At 43.9% G+C, this 19,904-nt stretch overlaps 1 protein-coding gene across 2 annotated transcripts in view; it reads right to left on the minus strand.

Annotated features, from left to right (window-relative positions):
• The window catches only part of MMEL1 (membrane metalloendopeptidase like 1), a 963,690-nt gene that overhangs the window by 200,327 nt on the left and 743,459 nt on the right, over nt 1–19,904 (minus strand). For both annotated transcript variants that reach the window (XM_078640928.1, XM_078640929.1), the window contains exon 8: nt 523–588. In XM_078640928.1, coding sequence (XP_078497054.1) covers nt 523–588 — 66 coding nt within the window. The remainder of the gene's footprint in view (nt 1–522; nt 589–19,904) is intronic.

A 19,904-nucleotide genomic window follows, 5' to 3' on the forward strand; every position in this document is an offset into this window, starting at 1 on the left:
GATGACTATTTTCCATTTCAAAAGTTACAGCATTGCCTTGTTTGACATTCACCTTCACCCAAGCAAGGTTGTTATCCTGCGTTGGTAGACACGTTTTACCTCACAGCGAAATAATAATGTCCCCAATTAAATCAAAATAAGCAGGAAAATGTATTTAGTTGATATTGTCTCTACAAAGCTTAACAAAATGTAAAGTGCATAGATTTTCCAGCTGGTTCGGTTTGATCATACACTTAAGGCATTTCTAAGTCTTCTGAAAACAGACACATGATGGACACATATGTTGATATCTCAAATAATGACCGAATAGGGCTGTCCTGATCTATTGAGTGGTTGGAATACAGGAGTTCTGAATGCTCCTGTTATGGCTAATTAGTAAACATCACCACCATTTCACTGACATACACCTAAATATAAATGGAGAAAGTGTTGTTCTGCATAAAAATTGCATAACTAATTAGAGAGCATGGGTCTCCCTTCTACACCATTGCTATATTAAAGTAACCTACAATATTTACTTACCCTTTGATAATTTCCTCCATTAAAATAGTAATCCCTGGAAGGCATTCCCAAGACTGGCTGGTCAATCTAAAGGACAAAGCAAGACATGTCACTTGGTCTTACGATTACTTTGAGTAATGATCATTTCACGTCTTAGCAGCCAGCAAGAGTAGCATCAACATCTCATATAGTATCGAATAACAATAATGAGCACCTATTTAGCCCTACAAACACAGTAACCTATACCGAATGGGATTTTAAACGTCACTATCAGGGAAGTCAATGGTACTCATTTAAATTCAACCAACCATTCCAGAATGGGAGGCTGAGTAGATCCATTTGGGTTGTAGCTCTGACTTCCAGCTTACAAACATTCCTTTTTTCACTAATTTTATTCTACAACATGTCATTTTCATTCGTTAAGGCCATGTAGACCATCATAGGACAACTTGGCATTAGAAAGAACCTGCCACTACAAACCACTCAGCTACTTTGTACAACAAAAGAAGTGTCAGATTTCCATTTACTTTTTGAAGCAATAAGAATTCCGAACAGTAGTCACAAACGCATGTCTCCATTACTTCACTGTGCTACTCTGAACATCGATAAGGCACATACCAATTATACTGATAGAGTATACGCATTATTGAGAACCCAACACATACAGGTACATGGAGCTGTTGGGGGGTAGTAGGTACGTTAATCTATTTAGCCATCTTATTGAGGGTTTTAGAAAGTATTGTCTTTAAATAGCTTCCTAATTTGACAGAGGATGGGCAGCTAAGATCCTAAATAACAGCAACCACCCCTTTATTTTGATTGAGGTTTCAGCAAGGTCATACATACTAAGGTGATAAAAAAGTAAATACATGTAATAAGCATTATGCATCATATCATATATTCTAAATGTGAAAACTAAATAAATAATATAAAATAAAGAGAGAAACAAAATACATCACTAGAGCCAATCAATCCTCAACCAGATGGCTTAGATCCTTCGACCCAAGTAATGTAGCATAGGTGACAATTTTAACAAAAAGGCTACCTGAGTGTCTCTTAGCCGTGGTATAGTTTTCTTTATTAACAAACAACTAATCACTTCCTGGAGCAAAAATGCAGATGATACATTTTTTTTTTTATCAATCTAACTCTTTGAGACCATATGACGTGCAATCACAATACAGTTAACCACAAAGGGATTGACTTGCCTTAAAACTATTATATTGCCATTGATTCCACACATAATACCTGTCCTATTTGGGTAAAGTAATACTGCCTATTAAATTTCTGTGCAAACATAAAACATATAAATGAAAGCTGGATTATTGCACCAGGATACACAAATATGTTGACCCTAAGCACCTGCAGCCTAACCATCAAGGAGTGCAATATTCTCAGTATGAGATGGTATGACTGACTACACAAGTTAGAACATTGGAATGTTGAGCACTCCACTGAAAAACATGGAGTGCGGTAGAAGCCCGGAGCATCAACATTCCAATGTTTGTTCACAGCAGCAGCTGTGAACAAAGGCCTCACGGAGCCCAGGGGATTTCAACCACTTGGGCTCCATGAGGCCTCTCAGTTACAAATTAGAAGATTCTGCCCTCTAGGGGTGGAATGTTCTAATAGCCTTAGAGCCCTCTGTAGTGGGCTTTGACGGCCTTTGGCTCGGGCCTTTAAAGCTGGAGTGGTCCTTTAATAGGCAGTAGAGCACACTTTAGGCGGGCTCTAAGACTATATTAGATGGCTTAATGTAACACATGTTATCAGAAAAGACATCAGGGGAAGTGCACATAGATCTCTTGTCCCGATAGCTGTAGGTTCCCTAAACAGAATTTCCAAGAGACAAATAATATGCTGAGATGGAGTTGGTGCTCAAAACAGCTATCGACATTAGGAATTCTGCATTATAAAGGTGGGCATACTTAAACACTTGTCAGGTCGACCATATCACTATTGTAGTTCCTTGAAGCTAAGCAGCTTATTTCCACTAATCGCCGGGTCAAATAAATGCCAGGTTGTTACTACACGAAAGGGATTATATTATAAATCTATCATTAATCAACAATTCACCACTTGTTACAAAAATGCTTACAGAAAAGGCATTTGCACAGGCAATTTTCCACAGCTTGAATTAGCTCCCTGATTTCATATTTGTTCCACAAATTACACTTAGAATAACTATTTCTCTAAAACTTTAAACAATATTTTTCAAATGATTATGTGGCAGAGCACTGAGGGACTCTTTTATGAGAAGTGACGCATCGCTGCCTGAAAGCAGCGATGCGTCACTTTTTAGTGCGCCCTCATAGCGACATGAAGGAAGCATCATATTTATTGTATGATGCATCATGTCGCAAGCAGTTACATATACATCAGTATTTCTGACGTATCTGTAGGCGCAAAAGTGACGCATTGCTGGACTGTGTCACAAAAGTGATGCAACTCCAGCAATGAGTCATTCAACATGGGCAAGTCCCATGTTAAATGTTCCTGCGTCAGTCTTACGCCTGCCATGAGGCAGGCATAAGATATTGATGCATTTCCATCATAGAAGTGGCACAGTGAAATCTTATAGATTTCACAGTGTCACTTCTACAACCCTTTCTTGCATCGGAACGCACCCCCCTGCATACATTTTACCTGGCGGAGGTATAATGTGGCGAAGGGGTTTACAAAGTGACGCATCTACCTAGATGCATCACTTTGTAAATATGGCGCAACAAGGCGTATTTTTTTACACTGCTGGTGCATCACAAAAAGTGACCCGAGGGCTCATAAATAAGCCCCTAACTTTATTGCCATTAGTGATGCTCATTTTATTTCATAGTTGTTTTCTCCTGCATTGAAAAGCTGATGTAGGACTTCAGCAGAAAGCTAATTAGGTCTTTCACCATTTTTGATCCTTTTTTAAAGATTTTTATTTAGCGTAAACTCGACTTGAAGGTATCAGAACGCTGTAAATGAGCACCAGTCACGTTACAGATGTACACATTCATTTTTGGTTGGCACGGGAAGATAAGTGATTTGCCCAGAATCACATGATGTTGAGCGTTCCTGCCGAGACTCGAACCCAGTTCCCTAGCTTCGAGGTCAACCACTCTAGCTGTTAGGCCACATCCTTTCCCCTCCCCATGCTTCAAACAGGGGAAATGCAGTAGACTAACATCATTGAATAAGATAGCCACGGCCTGTGCAGGTAAGAGTGGTGAGGCCAGGTTGGGGGGATTTGACATGCGACCACAAGGGTAAATTGAATAAATAATACATTTTCACTTGTCGTCGTCTGTCAAAATCCCACCCACCACCACTGCTCTTACCTCCAAAGGCTGCAGCTGTGGATAAGAATGTCTATAATGCGCTAACGAAAGGTGAGAAAGTGGACAGAAACATTTACATTACGGTTGAAACCCATCACCGTTGAAATCAATACCCTACTCTTTCAAAATAAGTATAAGAAACAATCTGCTGGAGAGCGCGCGACGCGGCGGACAAGATGGCTGCCCCTCCCTGAGCTCCGCGATTTCGGCGGCGCTTCATTTACGGAGGTCCCGCTTCCCGACAGCGTTTCTGGTCGGAAACGGCGGATTCTGATGTCGGAACTGCCCCCCAGCACACGGGTATGTTCTTGACTGCGACAATGCATCTTTTGGGGCCGAATTCTGCATAAATGTCGCTGCTTCAGTTCCGGCCGCCATTTTGTTTTTCTTTATTTTTTTCGTTTTTCCTCAAACGTCCTTCTACTGCTTCTTCTGCTGCATTTGTCTTCTCAACTGCCATATGTCTTCCTTTATTGTTCCAGGAGGCATTTGCTTTTCTTTGAGGTGCCTTGAGGTGTTCTTGCACTAATTTTGGAGTTTATTTCCTGCCCCTCACATCTCCATTGGAACCTGCCTGCTTGGTGCGTCACTGCTTCACTTCTGCGCACTACTCTCTACCACGGAGGTACATTGTTCTCTACTGCGGGTGTTCCTGTCTCCACTTCTGCAATTTGCCTTGCTTTCACAGCGCATGGTGGGCTGCTTTGCTCTTTACCTCACGCTGTTTTCTCATCTCAGTCACCATGCAGCAGGCGCATGGCGCTAAAGCCTCCACCGCAGCTTCTTCCTCACGTAAGGATCCCACATCAACAGGCAAGCGTCCCCAGACGGATCCCCCGTCTCCTTCTAAATCTCCGTCTCCAGTCACCCTTGAGGACCTCATGGAGGAACTTCGTCTAATTCGTCCCTTTATTGCGGATACTACTGCTACCCTGCAGAGATTAGACGACAAATGGTCCAGCCTAGATCAAAGGGTCACCGACGTTGAACAAAAAATCAGCGACGCTCAAGATGTTGTCGCCAAGGTGGATAGCCTCACCAAGGAAGTTCAAGTACTCAAGAAAACGACCGAGGAGTTGGAAAATAGAAATAGACGCAATAACCTGCGTATTTACGGTGTTCCGGAGAATTCAGTAGGGTCCGACATCATTTATTTTTATTTATTTTATTTAAGGTTTTTGTAGAGCGCGTAGTAACCCATGAGCATCCCAGCGCTAGAACCTGCAGAATCAAGAGGGAGCAGCAGCGGAGGAAGAGGGGGATCATGGGAAAAGGAAAGTTTTTAAAGATTTCCTGAAATGGAGAATGTTTGGTTCGGTTCTTAGTTTGCGTGGGAGGTTGTTCCAGTGCTTTGCAGTATTTACCGAGAAGCGGCGGCCTCCACACCTGGCTTTTTTCACTCTGTGTACCATGATGAAGTTCTCTTGGTTTGACCGGAGTGACCTGGTAGCTGCGTAAGGGGTAATGAAATTTTTGAGAATTGGGGGACCTTTGTTGTGAAGGAGTTTATGAGCCAGGCAGAGGGCCTTGAAAACCACCCTCTCTCAGACTGGAAGCCAATGAAGTTGCTTCAAGGCAGGTTTTGCTGATGATCTTGCTGGGGTGTTAGTTAGGAGCCGGGCAGCGGCGTTTTGGATTTTCTGTAGGGTATTGAATGTGGCTTCCGGGGCTCCCAAGTAGATTGAGTTGCTGTAATCCAGCCTGGACAAAATGAGGCCCTGGATCAGCAGTTTCCGGGAGATAGCGGGTAACAAGGGGAGCACCTTCCTACAAGCTCTAACGAGTCCAAAGCATATTCCCGCTGTTTTCTTTGCCTGGACTCTGAAGGTCAGATCTTTCTCGAGCCATACACTCAGGCTTTTAACTTCGTTTTTGGGAGAAGGGGGGTCGCCTAGGCAGGCGGGCCAGATGTTGGGTGGCAGGGAGGCTCCTTTTTGTCCAAGCAGCAAGATTTCGGTCTTGGACCCATTGAGCTTGAGTGCGGAGGTGTTTATCCAACCATGGATTTCCGTAAGACAGCCGTGAAGATTGGAGGGTTCTTGGTTGGGGTGTGAGAGGGTCACCACCAGCTGGGTGTCGTCAGCGTAACTGATAATCGTCACCCCAAACGGGGTGACCAGCTCCTCCAGCGGGGACATATAAACGTTAAATAACGTTGGGCTTACTGATGAACCCTGCGGTACTCCACAACGGAGGTGGACCGCAGGGGAGTGGCTGTCGTTCTCCCAGACTTGGAACGAGCGGCCATCCAGGAACGAGGCAAGCCACTTCAAGGCCGTGCCCTTCACTCCTGTGTCTCTCAGCCGCTGGATTAAAACCTGGTGATTGACAGTGTCGAAGGCCGCACTGAGGTCCAGGAGGATCACTGCCACTGATCCTCCTGAGTCTAAAATGCTTCTGGCCTTCTCCACTGCCGCCAGGAGGGCGGTGTCGGTGCCCTGGCCTGGGCGGAAGCCTGTCTGGGAGTTCCTGAGCAGGTTGTTCGCTTCCAGGAATAGAGATAGTTTTTTGTTCACAAGTTTCTCTGTGATTTTGCCATTTCCTGGGAGGAGGGAGATTGGCCTGTAGTTGGCTAAGTCCTGAGGGTCCAATGAAGGTTTTTTCAGGAGCCCTTTTACAACAGCTGCTTTCCAACTAGGAGGGACCTCTCCCTCCAGTAGAGAGGCATTGATGAGGGCCGTGAGTGGAGGGATGATGGTGGGGGCCACTTTTTTGAGGAAGCGTAGGGGGGCCGGGTCGCAGGGAGAGCCACTCTTGATTGTGGCAAGCGTCGTGGCTACCTCTTCTGTGGTGACTGCACCGAAAGTGTCAAGAGAGGGTACCGAGGAATCGACGTGCCGGCCATGACAAGAAAGGGGGTTGCGGCAGTCTGAGCCTGTGCCACCGCTGTCGATAGAAGGAAGGGAGGAAAGGATTTTTTGGATTTTCTCGTCGAAAAAAGTAGCCAGCTTAATGCATTTGTTTTCCGCGGATTTAGGATCCGTGGGTTTTACTGGGGGATCTGGGACATGAAGAAGTTCTTTTAGGATAGTGAAGGTTTCTTGAGCGGAGCAGGATGCGTTTTTAATTTTTTCCTCAAAAAATGAACTCTTAGTTTTATGAAGCGCAAGTTTGTAAGTTCTTAAGGTGGACCGGAACATTTCTTTCTTGTCTGCTGATTTGTCTTTCCTCCATGTGCGTTCAGTTCTCTTGCATTCCTTCCGTAGAACATTCAGTTCAGGGGTGTACCAAGGGGAAGGGTTAACTCTCTTGGTGCGTTTGAGGGTGCTAGAGAGGGGTATGAGGCAATCCAGAGAATCATCCTCTTCTTGAAATCATCCTCTTCTTGAAGTCACAAGTCATACCAATAGTTGGGCTGCCTAAACATGTAGATCTGAATATTCAAAGGGCGCATCGTCTTGGCCCAAAAAATTCCTCTTCCTCTTCAAAACCTAGAGGCATCATTGCTTATTTCCTTCTGTATTCCGACCTCATGTCTGTTTTGCATTCAGCCAAACAACACAAGCAACTACTTTGGTCGGGCCATAAACTTTTTTTCTCTCAGGATGTCTCCAAACAGACTGCGTCACGTCGAAAGGAATTGCTTGATCTGCGGCCTACACTATGCTCCATAAACTCTAGATACGGACTTATTCATTCCTGCTTCTTCAAGGTCACATACAAAGAGAGGTCTTATAGCTTCGAGGATCCGGCAGATCTCCGCAGATTCATCCACTCCCACAGAGAAGACTCCATGGAACAAAGCGACTCTTAGTCTCCTCATGTTTACCTCTCTGTACTTCACTTATTGTCCATACTTGGGCTGTTTATTTGTTTTCTTGCATATGTTCTAATTGGTTTTTGTCTCCGCTGTTTTCTAGGTTCGTCGTCCTATGTTTTGGTTGTCAGCCCTTCCATCGTACCGTGCTGTCTCTGTCTCCATTATTCCAATTCGCTGTTGTTTTTGCTTAACTGTTTGGTAAGTCACCTCCATTTGTTTTATATTGTCGTGCTCGGTCTTGGGTTCTTTTTCTTTTACTCCCTGTTCTTCTTCTTGTCTATCTTTTTCATGTTCCTCAGACCGAGTTTTCTGACATTTTCCCTTTTGTGCGGTCGTCTTTTCTTGCTGCTCCCGCTCCCACTTTATTGTCTCCTTTCTCCGTTAATTGTTCTGTATGGCTGGAACCGTTTTGGTTTCCCTTGCCATCCTTCTTTCTACTGTCTGTTTTCGGGCAGCGTTTAGCTCCCACTTCCTTTTTCTTCACTACCCTCTCCTTTCCCTTTCTTTTCCTTTTTGTTTTTACTCATGTTTTCCCGTTTCCTTCATCCTTTCTCCGTCATTACTCCTTTCTCTCATTTTGTACAATGGTTTTGGCTCCTCTCCTCTTCTCTCTTCTTCCAATCTCTCTCTCTCTCTGCACCTTAAAGTGGTAGTAATGCATTGTTTTTTCCTACTCTCTCTCATTCATTCCCATAACTGTTTTTTTCTCCTCTCTTTTCATTTCACTGGGCTTGTTACTATATGCCTTCTTTTATCTTCTCTCCTCTATCTCTTCATAGCTGCTGGACTTTTTTTTCTCTCCTTCTTCTCTCCTCTCCTCTTATGAAAGGTTTCAGACTCATTTCTTGGAATGTTAAGGGTCTCCACAACCCTATTAAGAAACAACGTATTGTGTCTCGCCTCGCTCGTTTACAATGCCAAATTGCCTTTTTGCAGGAGACACATCTTACTGCTGATGAGTTGTCGAAGTTACGCAGACAATGGGTTGGGGAAGTTTACTGTTCTCCGGCTGTCAATTGTAAAAATGGTGTTGTTATTCTATTTCATAAATCTCTGTCTTGTTAAATACATAAAGAAACTGCTGATTCTAATGGTAGGTGGTTGCTCCTAGACTGCACTGTTAATGATGTTCATCTTTCCCTTTGCAATGTTTATGGTCCCACTGGGGTGGATAATTCTTTCTGGAATGTTTTTTCTTCCCTTCTTTCCTTCATTGCCTCTGACGATTTGATTGTAGGGGGGGTTGTAATCAATTGATGGACCCTTTCTTGGAACGTAAATCCCAAGCACGTTATGTTCCTACCAAGATGCAAAAATCCTTACACAGATCCGTCTCTTTTAGAGGCTTAATAGATTCCTGGAGAATTTCTCACCCCGATTTGTTGGAATTTTCTTTTTTTCTCCTGTGCATGCCTCCCATTCCCGTATTGATTACATTTTTCTTTCCCACCATGGTTTCCAATTCATGACTAACTCTGAAATAGGCTCCATCCTGATCTCCGATCATGCCCCTATTATCCTGGATATGGACTATCCCTCCCCTATTCCCAAGACCCGTTGATGGCGCTTTAACAATTCACTTTTACTTACCCCTTCCTTCCCTGATTATTTCACACACTTTATGGAAGATTTCTGTTCTATCAACTTGAATACCTCCTCTGATTTCCACTTTCTTTGGGATGCCTTTAAGGCTGCTGCTCGTGGTTGTATTATTGATTTTGTTGTTCATAAAAAGAAGAAGGCGCGTGATCAAGCATCCTCTTATCTTAATTGCATTAAAGAGCTCGAACATCTTTATTTTACCACCAACTCTCCTGATTCTCTGTCCTCCCTTATTAAAGCGAAAATGGAATTTAACAAACAATCTTGGGATTCTGCCTCTAACCAGCTTCTCCAATTTAACGCTAAGATCTATGGTGGTCGTAATAAGGCTGGTAGGGCTTTAGCGAATTATCTCAAAATCAAAAAACAAAAATCTAAAATTGTTACGATCAAGGACTCACAAGGCTCCCTTCATTCCTCAGACTCTAAAATTCTTGACTGTTTTGTTCAATATTACTCTACCCTCTACACGCCTGAGTCCAATCCTTCCGCTACACAAATTGATTCTTTCTTCCATTCTATCCCTAAACCTTCCGCCCCTCTTGTAGATTTCTCTTCCCTCGATGCCCCCATCTCCGAAACAGAAATTCTTACGGCTCTTTCTCTTCTCCCTAAAGATAAGACGCCTGGCCCAGATGACTTTACGGTACGGTTCTTTCTCCACTTCAAAACTGTTTTGGTTCCTTATTTGCTCAAATTAATTAATCATTTTCTTGCTACCGGTGAATCTAAAGGCTCTTTTACTCAAGCTATGCTTGTTCTTCTCCCCAAAAAAGATAAGGATCCTTCCCTGTGTAAAAACTATAGGCCCATCTCCCTCATCAACACCGATTGTAAAATATATGCCAAACTATTAGCTCTACGCATCAACTCCGTTGTTCCTGATTTAGTCAATATTTATCAGTCCGGTTTTGTCAAAGGTAGATCTATCACTGATAACTCGAGGACCCTTCTCAATATTATGCACCTTTCTGCTAAGATGGATACTCCAATAGCGGCTATTACCCTTGACGCTGAGAAAGCTTTCGATCGTGTTAATTGGGATTTTATGTTTGGTGCACTTCGTTGGCACGGTTTTAGCCCCACTATCCTCAAATACATTAAATTGCTCTATTCTGTTCCCACTACTTCCATTTGGGTTAACGGTTCTCAATCTCCTTATTTTCCCCTCCACAGAGGCACTAGACAAGGTTGTCCGCTGTCCCCTCTCCTTTTTATTTTGGCATTGGAACCTTTTTTGGAGAAAATTCGACAATACCCCGCCTATTCCGGTTTCATCTACAAAGATGTAGAAATCAAATACACGGCTTACGCAGATGATATCCTGCTTTATATTTCAAATCCTATTGTTGCCCTTCCCGCTTTTTTTTCTTTACTACGGGATTACTCTTCGGTCTCCGGTTATAAGTTAAATATCGATAAGTCAGAGGTCCTTCCTCTTAACAAACACTGTCTTCCTCATATGTTTCATGGCTCAGGCTTTGAGTGGAATCCCGGATATATTAAATGTCTTGGTGTCTTATATGCTAGTACCATTAGAGAAACCATTAAACTGAATCATTCTGATGTTCTTAAGAAACTCTCCTCACTCATTGATTGTTGGTCCCCTCTCTTCCTTTCATGGTGGGTCGTCTTTCCACCATCAAAATGATGCTCCTTCCTATAGTTAACTTCTGCCTTTCCATGCTTCCTGTCTCCGTTCCCCATTTCTTCTTTAAATCTATCAATGGAGTCTTCTCTAAATTCCTCTGGAACAAGCGCAAAGCCAGGGTATCTCTACTTCGCCTCCAACAACCTAAACATCTCAGTGGTGTTAACTTCCCCAATATCTCCCGCTTTCACTCTGCCTTTTCTCTCAAACAGATTTGGCCCTTTCTCCAAGACTCTTCTCCCCCACCTACCACGGCTTGGAGCTCTTTGGAATTGGCTCAACTTCTCCCCTTCTCGTTTTTTACTGCTACCAATCTTACCCAGCCACCTCAGAAGTCTGTCTCTCCTATCTTTAAACACTCTAAAGCTTTGACTTTTGCTCTTTTTCGTTCTTTCTCTTCATCTTCTGACCTTCATTTCAACACTCCCCTCTGGTAAACAAATCTCTTAAACTCCGCAATCGGGCACTTTTCTGGAAGGAATGGATCGATAAAGGAATTCTTACTTATAGACATCTCCTTTCTAATGGCTCTTTACTAACCTTTCAGGAACTCCAGGATTCCTTTGGTATTTCCACTAAATATCTCTCGTCCTTTACTAACCTTCTTCCCACATTATCCTCTCTTATTCTTCAGGATGTCCCATCATTCCCTTCTCCCCCTTTACTTGCCTCCCCACCAAACTTCCATATCCCTTTTAAGGCCTCGGCCATCTACAAGTTATTATCTCCCTCTCCCACAAATAGGCCCAAAACCCGCCTTGAACTTGGGAATCAGACCTCGGCCACACCTTTTCCCTGCTCACCTGGGACTCCATTTGGTCTAAAATTCACTCTGTCTCTCGCTCTGCCAGCACCACACAGACCTTTTACTTTTTTTACAATCGACTCCATTATACCCCTAATGACCTGTACAAATTCAAATTACTTGACTCCAGAAAATGTTGGTCTTGTTCTTGTTCTACTAGTGATTTGTTTCACATGTTTTTTCTCTGCCCTAGAGTTAAATTATTGTGGTCCAGGGTTTGGTCCACACTTAACAAAGTTCTGTCCACTGTTGTTCCTTTCGATATTGTTACCATTTTTTTGGGTGGCTTAGCCCCAGTTTGGAATGTTCTGCAGCATACACGCAAATTCATTGACCTTTCTATTGCTACTTCTCTTCAAGTTATCACTGCTAATTGGAAAGACACTACTAATGTTGCTTATAATGCTTTGTGGAATCTACTCTGTCACCATCATAGATTGGACCGTGCATGTGCTTCGTCACTTCCACTATTGATAAAACGTGATTTATTATGGTCACCTTTAACAGAATTTTTGTCCAGACGCTCCTTATGATCATCCGCAGTTGTTATTTCTCTTATTTTTTTGCATTGTTTTTCGCCTAATTTTTGCTATGTGATGATGTTTTCACTTTGCACCTCTATCCCCTCCCTTCCCCTTAATCCCTCTTTTCTTTTTTGTTTTTCCTCCTCCCCCCCTAAAATTGAAAAGTTGTAAAAGCATTTCTCATTGGTACATTTTTTAACCCTTTTTGGGGTTTATCTTTCCATTTGCAATGTTTTCGATCATTTTTTATTTATCTTATGTTGTTTCCTTCCTTGCTATTGTACTCATGTTTTACATTGTTTAATCTAATCAATAAAGCTTTTCAAACTTAAAAAGAAACAATCTGCTTTCATGAAATATGCCCTGCTGTCCATTTTACGCTAGAGATCCTCCATTTATCTTCCTTGATTTATTCTGCCATCCCCTTTGCTTTTGTTCGCCCTTGTTTGCGCCTGTCCTCATTTAGCCATTGGAAATCTATTCATTATTTAATTCGATTCCAGTGTGCCTTTCCATGCCTTTCCAGGCCACTAAAGCATGCATCATCATGCATCACCGGGTCACAGGTCACTGGAGGTCATGGCTGGTGCACCATTGGGAACAATAGCTCATGTCTAGATTGATGCAGTCTTTTCTTACAGTGCCTGTGTCACTCACACTGCAAAATCGGTGGTATTGAGCAGTTCATTTTGGCTGTCTATATTTTTAAGATGTTCACTAGAAGCCTACAAAGTACAACTGAGAATGAGGTAATTTTCTCTAATTGCTGCCCCTGTTCTGCCTTTCCTTCCTCCTGACATTTCTCACCATCTCTTCTGCCCTCACAGACCCACATGCTCCACTCCCTTGCCCACCCATTGCCATGAGGAAGGATAGCACAATCACGAAAAACAATGCAAGATTGCAGAGAAGTCTGCTTGAATGAAACGGGCCTTCACCAACAAGTCATACCCTGACACAGATGTATAGAGTAAACTAAAGGTCTCCATGATACAAGAGAATAACTAAAACCCTATTCAACCATAAAACCTGTCTCGCGGAAAACTACACATCTATTTACATTGCTCAAAGTCCCCGTGATAATCTTTTATTGACCAGCTAATTGTCCTAACTTCTTTTAACTGTTTTCCTTCATAGCACCCCGCACACACACGCACGCACACACACACACACACACACACACCCTTACCTAACACCCCATCCCTTTCTCAATAATCTAACAATGGTAATCCTTAGCTTTAGGAGGTAATAACCCCAAATGATGCAATACTTCCGAAACATTTAAGAAAGATGACCCAAGGCCTCATTTAAGAAAATAGCGATGCGTCACTTTTCATTGCGCCCTCCCTGCGACACCAATGATGCGTCATATTTACAGTATGACGCATCATCGCGTTACAGATACATCAGTATTTCTGACGTATATGAAGGCGCAAAAAGGACGCATTGCTGGAGTGGAGCGTGTCACAAAAGTGATGCAAATCCAGCAATGGATCGTTACACATGGGCAAGTCCCATGTGAAATGTGCCTGCGTCAGTCTTACGCCTGCCATGAGGCAGGCGTAAGATATTGACGCATTTGCGTCCTAGAAGTGGCTCAGTGAAATGTCATAGATTTCACTGCGTCACTTCTACTCCTCTTTCTTGCGTCAGAACGCTCCCCCCTGCATACATGATATCTGGTGCGGGTATAATGTGGCGCAGGGGTTTACAAAGTGACGCATCTACCTAGATGCGTCACTTTGTAAATATGACGCAACATGGCGCATTTTTTACACAGCTGGTGCGTCACAAAAAGTGACGCACCAACGGTGTGAAAGTGACTCAAGGCCTCATAAATAAGGCCCCCAGTTATTATAAAAATAAACGTTGGCGTACTGCTAAATTGAATGGATACGAGGCAGGTGAATTTTTTGTGTAACTAAAGCATTGGCTGGTAGCACACAGTCATTTACAGACAGCACATTTTCCAATTAAATGGCCCCTAAATTTGTACAGACATACAGTTTTACTGATAAAATGTGATTGTACACATATGATGATGTGTGGAAATCGAGTTCAAGTGAATAATTATTCTAGGTGCATCTCTAAGTAAAGTGTCTTGATTTGTATTGGTCCTATAAAATCTCTGTTTTCATTACAATTCCGAATTATAACAAATGTGCTTCATTTTTGCTTTCCTGTTACAAAAAAATATTTTCTACAGCCTTTCCTTTTAACTTTCTGTTCCCCATCCAGATTGTCACATAATTGACTTTATTTTTTTCTCTGACTGCAAAGTGGGAGGAGTTTGTACACACTGATCTCCATGTAAAAAAATAATCAGGAATTTGTCAGAAGACTATCCTGACATCTCACCTCTGTCTTTGAAAAGCAGCAAATGGGACCATATAAATACCCAATGTAAAGGTATCTGTATTTATTGCTTGAACTTTCGCAAGCCACCAAAAATCGACTTGCGACCTGAAAGTTTGGGAAACACGGGACTAGCGCACCCTTTGCCTTACAAACAATCATATACTCCTGTCCCTAATCTTTTTTTCATGCATTGCCCTCATTTAAACCTTACAGAACTGCTGTCTTGTGCTTTAACCCTAGCCAGGTTTACCTCAACATACCCTAATTTAACCCCTGCCCTCTGTTTTGGCCCAACAACCTCAGAAGTTGCACTCCACTGTCATTAAAGTCTATTGTGTCCAATATTCCACCTTTAACTGTATCTGAGGAATTAGGAGAAACCCAGCATGATCTGGCAAAAGGGAGAAGCAACTATAAATCCAGCCTCGAACCCAGTCGTTCCCTCCTCATAATGTCTCAAAGCGGCATCTCTGCTACAATACCAACCTTTCTCCTCTCCTACGCACCCATGTCCTAGACTACTTTTGCCCATGACATATTCTGAAGGCTTCATACTGTGTCCATTTGAAGTAATCGTCACAGCTAGATCATCCACTAGCTACGAATTATTGGTCTCTCTTCCACTATTCCTTCTTGTGGCTTCTTTCACACACCCCACCCCTGCTAGAGCCAACGACTTCATCGAAACCACTGGCAATCTCCATGATAACCCCCAGAGGAGGAAACCCCCCCTTTGGAAAAATTTGTCATAACCATATCCTCTGATAAAAACCCAAGCCAAAAAATAATGTTGGTTATTGACATGTATACCCTATGTCCGTAACCTTCATTTGTCCTCACAGCATCCTCAGACCCGGCAACCCCTGTTTCTTAGTTCATCACGCTTATCATTTTTATCCCTCACACTCTCTTTGCCCTTTTATGTATTCACCCTGCATCCCACTCTGTTCTTCACCCATCAACATTAACAGGATCAACCTCTTTCTCTTCTGGCCTCACCTTTTGGCACATTTTTAACATTAAAACTGCCATTTACCCCTGCTTTGATATTTCCCAACAATCCTCAGTCTGAAATCTCAGCCCTTACCACCTTAAAATTCCAATTTGCCCCTCTTACCACTTGCTGTCCTTACTATTACTCCATGACACCTTCACAGCTAACACTCAGAGTTCTGCTGGTTTTCACATTCAGCAACTTTACCCCCTTTTTTAATTTATGCATTGAATGGACGTAACACAGGCCACACAGATCCTATGGTGCAGGGGGCCCCCAAACTTTCAACGGGCCCATTGTGCTGAAGGTCAATGAAAATCTGTGAGATATAGGACATTCAGGCAACCCTCGTCAAGTTCTGCAAGGGGTGGAGAGGGTATGATATTGTGTTAGATGACTGGCAGTGAACCTTGTGGCACACCATCTGGCTGCATCCTTTAACTCTTTCTACCTAGTCAATGCCAATTGCCTATTTCCAGCTGTGGCTCTTACCTTGTTCTTTTTAGTAAGTTGCCTCTGTTCCACCATCACCATATTGCCTACAGAATGTCATGCGCTATTCTAAGTCATGTACACAATGTGCATTACCTTTGGAAATCCCCTGCCCCCTTTTCCAATCAATCCTGGTAACTTGCTCCTTTACCAATGTATATGACCCCCAATACAGCGCATATTTGGTCTCCTCATGCACCAGCAGATTCTCAAACAGAGGTCGTAACAGACACTGGCAGCACCACCTGGCTGCTGGTGACTCACAGTGCATCTACTGTGGCCACTTCTGCACAATCCAACGCAAAACATACACATTGTGGTCTGCCATTACAGCAAAACAAAGCTCTTTGAGGGACAACCAACATCCCCTGTCACCAACCATACATAGCCCCAGCTGGCTTGCCACAGTCATGCCAGAACAATGCTGTGACCACTAACCCGCAACACCCCCGGACACAATCCCTGGCTGCTTGCCACAACTCTCACTCGCTCAAATATACTACTTTAGCTGCCATTTATGGAATGACCTTTGGGCTATTGACAGGATCACTTCTTAAACCCAGCTCAAAACCCTAATGATCCGCCCACCTTCCTTTCCAACCGGCCAGGTCTCACCAATTCTTCACTGCCCACTCAGAATCAGTCCCTCCTCCTCCTCCAGCTTCCAGAGAGTCATGCGACACCCCAACACCATCTATCTTCATTCCACCTACCTTGTCTGTAACCATGAAATCCAACCCACCCAAGATGCTGAAATCTTGGCTGCTCACCACTCCCTTCCCTGCTGCAATCACTACATCTACCCCCAAATATCTCAACCAGCAAAACGATAGCCCCTTAGGGACGCATAGAAAAAGCAAATCAGGAAGCCTTACCCTGTGCATCTAAACTTACACCACCTTAAAACATACTGCTATTGGCCCTGAACCTATCTCACTACACTTTGCCTCCCAAACCGCACCACCCTCCTGGAATCCTTATGGGAAACAGTAGTATCCTTATTCCTCAGGCAGTGTTGAACTATAAAGAGTCTTTTTTTCATTGGAAATTTTCCTTCAGCTCATATAGCTGTTCTGCACAGTGCATGTGACCACTGCCCTCTCTCTGGGACATTTACCTGCTGTCTTAATCTCTTCCCAGAGTGTCCAGTCTAAACATTGAGGAAAAAGGTGTCAGTGTAGGAAGCTGGCTCCATATATAGTACACCAAAAAAATGTATACTGTGCAGAGAGTCCCGGTTTCCCTTATAAGTGGACAAGGGCTTGCTCTAGCATTCCCAAGGTGCTCTCCCTTGGGTTATTGCAGTCGAGCAGCCTTAGGCTTATCAGAGGGAAGTGTTAGACATCTGCAATACACACACAGTCAATAAATGGTACACACAAGTCAATAAGGAAATGCACATCAATTCATAAAAATAACACCTATCTTTATATATATTTAGGCACCAGAATAAATACGATCAGGTAAGTACATTTCTAGTTAGAAATATTAGCAGTTTTCAAAAGCTGACTGAATTTATGTACAGGCGGCAATGTTATCCATTGGAGGAAAAACAAATACTGCATACAAGTTCCTAAAAGTGACTAATGAGAACAATATTCTGTACTTAAGTGGCATATGGAGCAAGGTCCAAGGCAGCACCAACAGGTCACCTCGTGCAGCAATGAGATGGCCGGGTGCAGAGGTACAATAGAGAGTCTGGTTCCCTGTTGAAGTCAATGGGGATTGGTCCAGTCCCAAAGAGGCTGCCGGATTGGAATGAAGCACCACTTCGGCTGCACTAACAGGGGAGATCAGGTCGTACGATACCCGGGGCGCTGGGAAACGTTTGGTCCTCTTCTCCTTGGGCCGGTGTGACTGAGTGTAGAGGTGTCCTGAGCCATCGGGTTTTTGTAACCGGAGACTCACGTGGTAGAAGGGTCCTGCACAACGAGGCTGCAGGCCATGTCAGGAAGTCCACAACTGGGGGACCCAAAGTGGACTTCAAGTCTGGAAGGTCTAGGGACCACACTGACACCATTGGCCCGCTTTAACTCGGGTTAGGGGGCACGGATTCAGTGTTGGGTTTTTGGCAGTCCGGAGTCCTCCCTGCTCTTCTGGGGTGCCTGCAGGATGCAGGGGAGCAGCTCTGCTTCTCCACAGGAGATCCTGGGTTTTTAGCTGAAGGCTGAAGGCTGGAAGTGCTCCCAGGCTTTTGAAGGCACAGGCAGTTGCAGGACGAGTCGTCTTTGGCTCATTTGTCAAGGGCAGCAGACTGGCTGGCAGGATCAGTGCTAAGTCAGTTGCTGGTCTTCCTGCTTCTGTGGCTCACCAGCATCCGCAATGGGCTACTTAACCCAGAGGGCACTATCCCCCCTTTATGACCACTTCCAGTGGGAACAGGGCATAACCCTGTCCCAGAGTTCTTAATTCTGCCATCACAATGATGACGGTGTCTGAAATTTCATGTCCACATCAAGTAGCCCACATTAGGGGTGGAACTAGCCCGAAGGTGAAAACACCTCTCTGACTACTAATTTTCCGTGCAGGTGCTAAATGGGCCCTGGTCAGGGGGGTGGCATCCCTGTGAAGGAAGCCAGATTTGCATACCAAAGGCCGACTCTTTGAAGCCCCCTGCCTTGGAATGCAAATTTACAGGTCATCCTGCCGAAAAGGGGTGTAAACGCCCTTCACCGGAAAAGGCTTTGTTTCTGACCTCCTGAGAGCACTGGCCCTCACTTCTGGGGGTCAGAAACTCATCTGTGGTGGTAGGCTGGTTGGGACCTGCCAGGTAGCTCAGTAGTTGTTGGTAGGCTTTCAAGAGGCTCCTCTAAGGTGCCCTCTGGGTGCATGTACTAATAAAGCCATCACTGGGATCAGTGTGGGTTCATTAATACAAGATGTTTGATACCAAACATCTTTGGTTTCAGCAATCATGTAGCTGGGGGTTTTCACTAATGTCCAGCACATGTACTTAAAATGCCTCACCTGGTCACTTGTACTGACAGTAATTGAACTGGCCAGGACAGGGGCATATCAGCTTGTGCAGATATGTCTACACATGCAGTATAGTGCACCCTGCCCTAGGGCTGGGAGGCGTGCTGTTGGGGTGACTTACATATAATGTATGCAGTGTCTGGACACATGGCACACAGGGCTGGGTGCCATGTCATGGTTTCACTTTTGCCTACACATAGCCTGCAATGACCCTCTTTGGTACCCATGCCCTAAGTTCCTGAAGTACCATTTACTAGGGACTTGCAAGGGTGCCTAAGGTATTGCAAATTGGGGGAGCATTTGTACAGTTTTGGGAAAGAGATCTGGCACTGGGAACCTGGATAGCAGGAACCCAGTGCACTTCCAGTCAAAATTGCATCGAATACCAGGCAAAATGTGGGGGTGACCACATCAACAAGCATTGGCATAGCCAATAGGTCTCACCTTTGGGACCTTCTAAGTATTTAGTTATGCAGCACAATATCCTTACTGCAACAACAGTAATTGTTGCATGGCTAAACACGTATAAGGTCCCAAAGGCGAGACTTATTGGCTATGCCAATGCTTGTTTTAAAAAGGCATAATACAGCATGAGCATATATTGTGTGTGTCAAATGTGCTAGTTGAGCTAAACATTCTGCCACATGCTGCCCTCCAAAAGTTAGCCTTGACTGTTCGACCATGGCATCCCCTGAAAGTCAAACCCTAACAAAGAGGCACTTAGCTATTCAGTGAGTTTGCAGTAGTATTTTGTGTCTGTGGTACGAGAGTCTAAAGAAATACTAGAGTCACAAGGACTGAGTGGGTGCCCTTGAGTTACATATGCCCTAGAGAACTGGCCTGACAAGAGATGTACCGTGTGCTAAGGGAGGATGTCAAGAAGGTGATCTATTTTTTGGGCACGCCTTCTCAGAAGAT

Source organism: Lissotriton helveticus, chromosome 5_1 (genome assembly GCF_964261635.1).
Source record: "Lissotriton helveticus chromosome 5_1, aLisHel1.1, whole genome shotgun sequence".
Taxonomy (NCBI): Eukaryota; Metazoa; Chordata; class Amphibia; order Caudata; family Salamandridae; genus Lissotriton; species Lissotriton helveticus.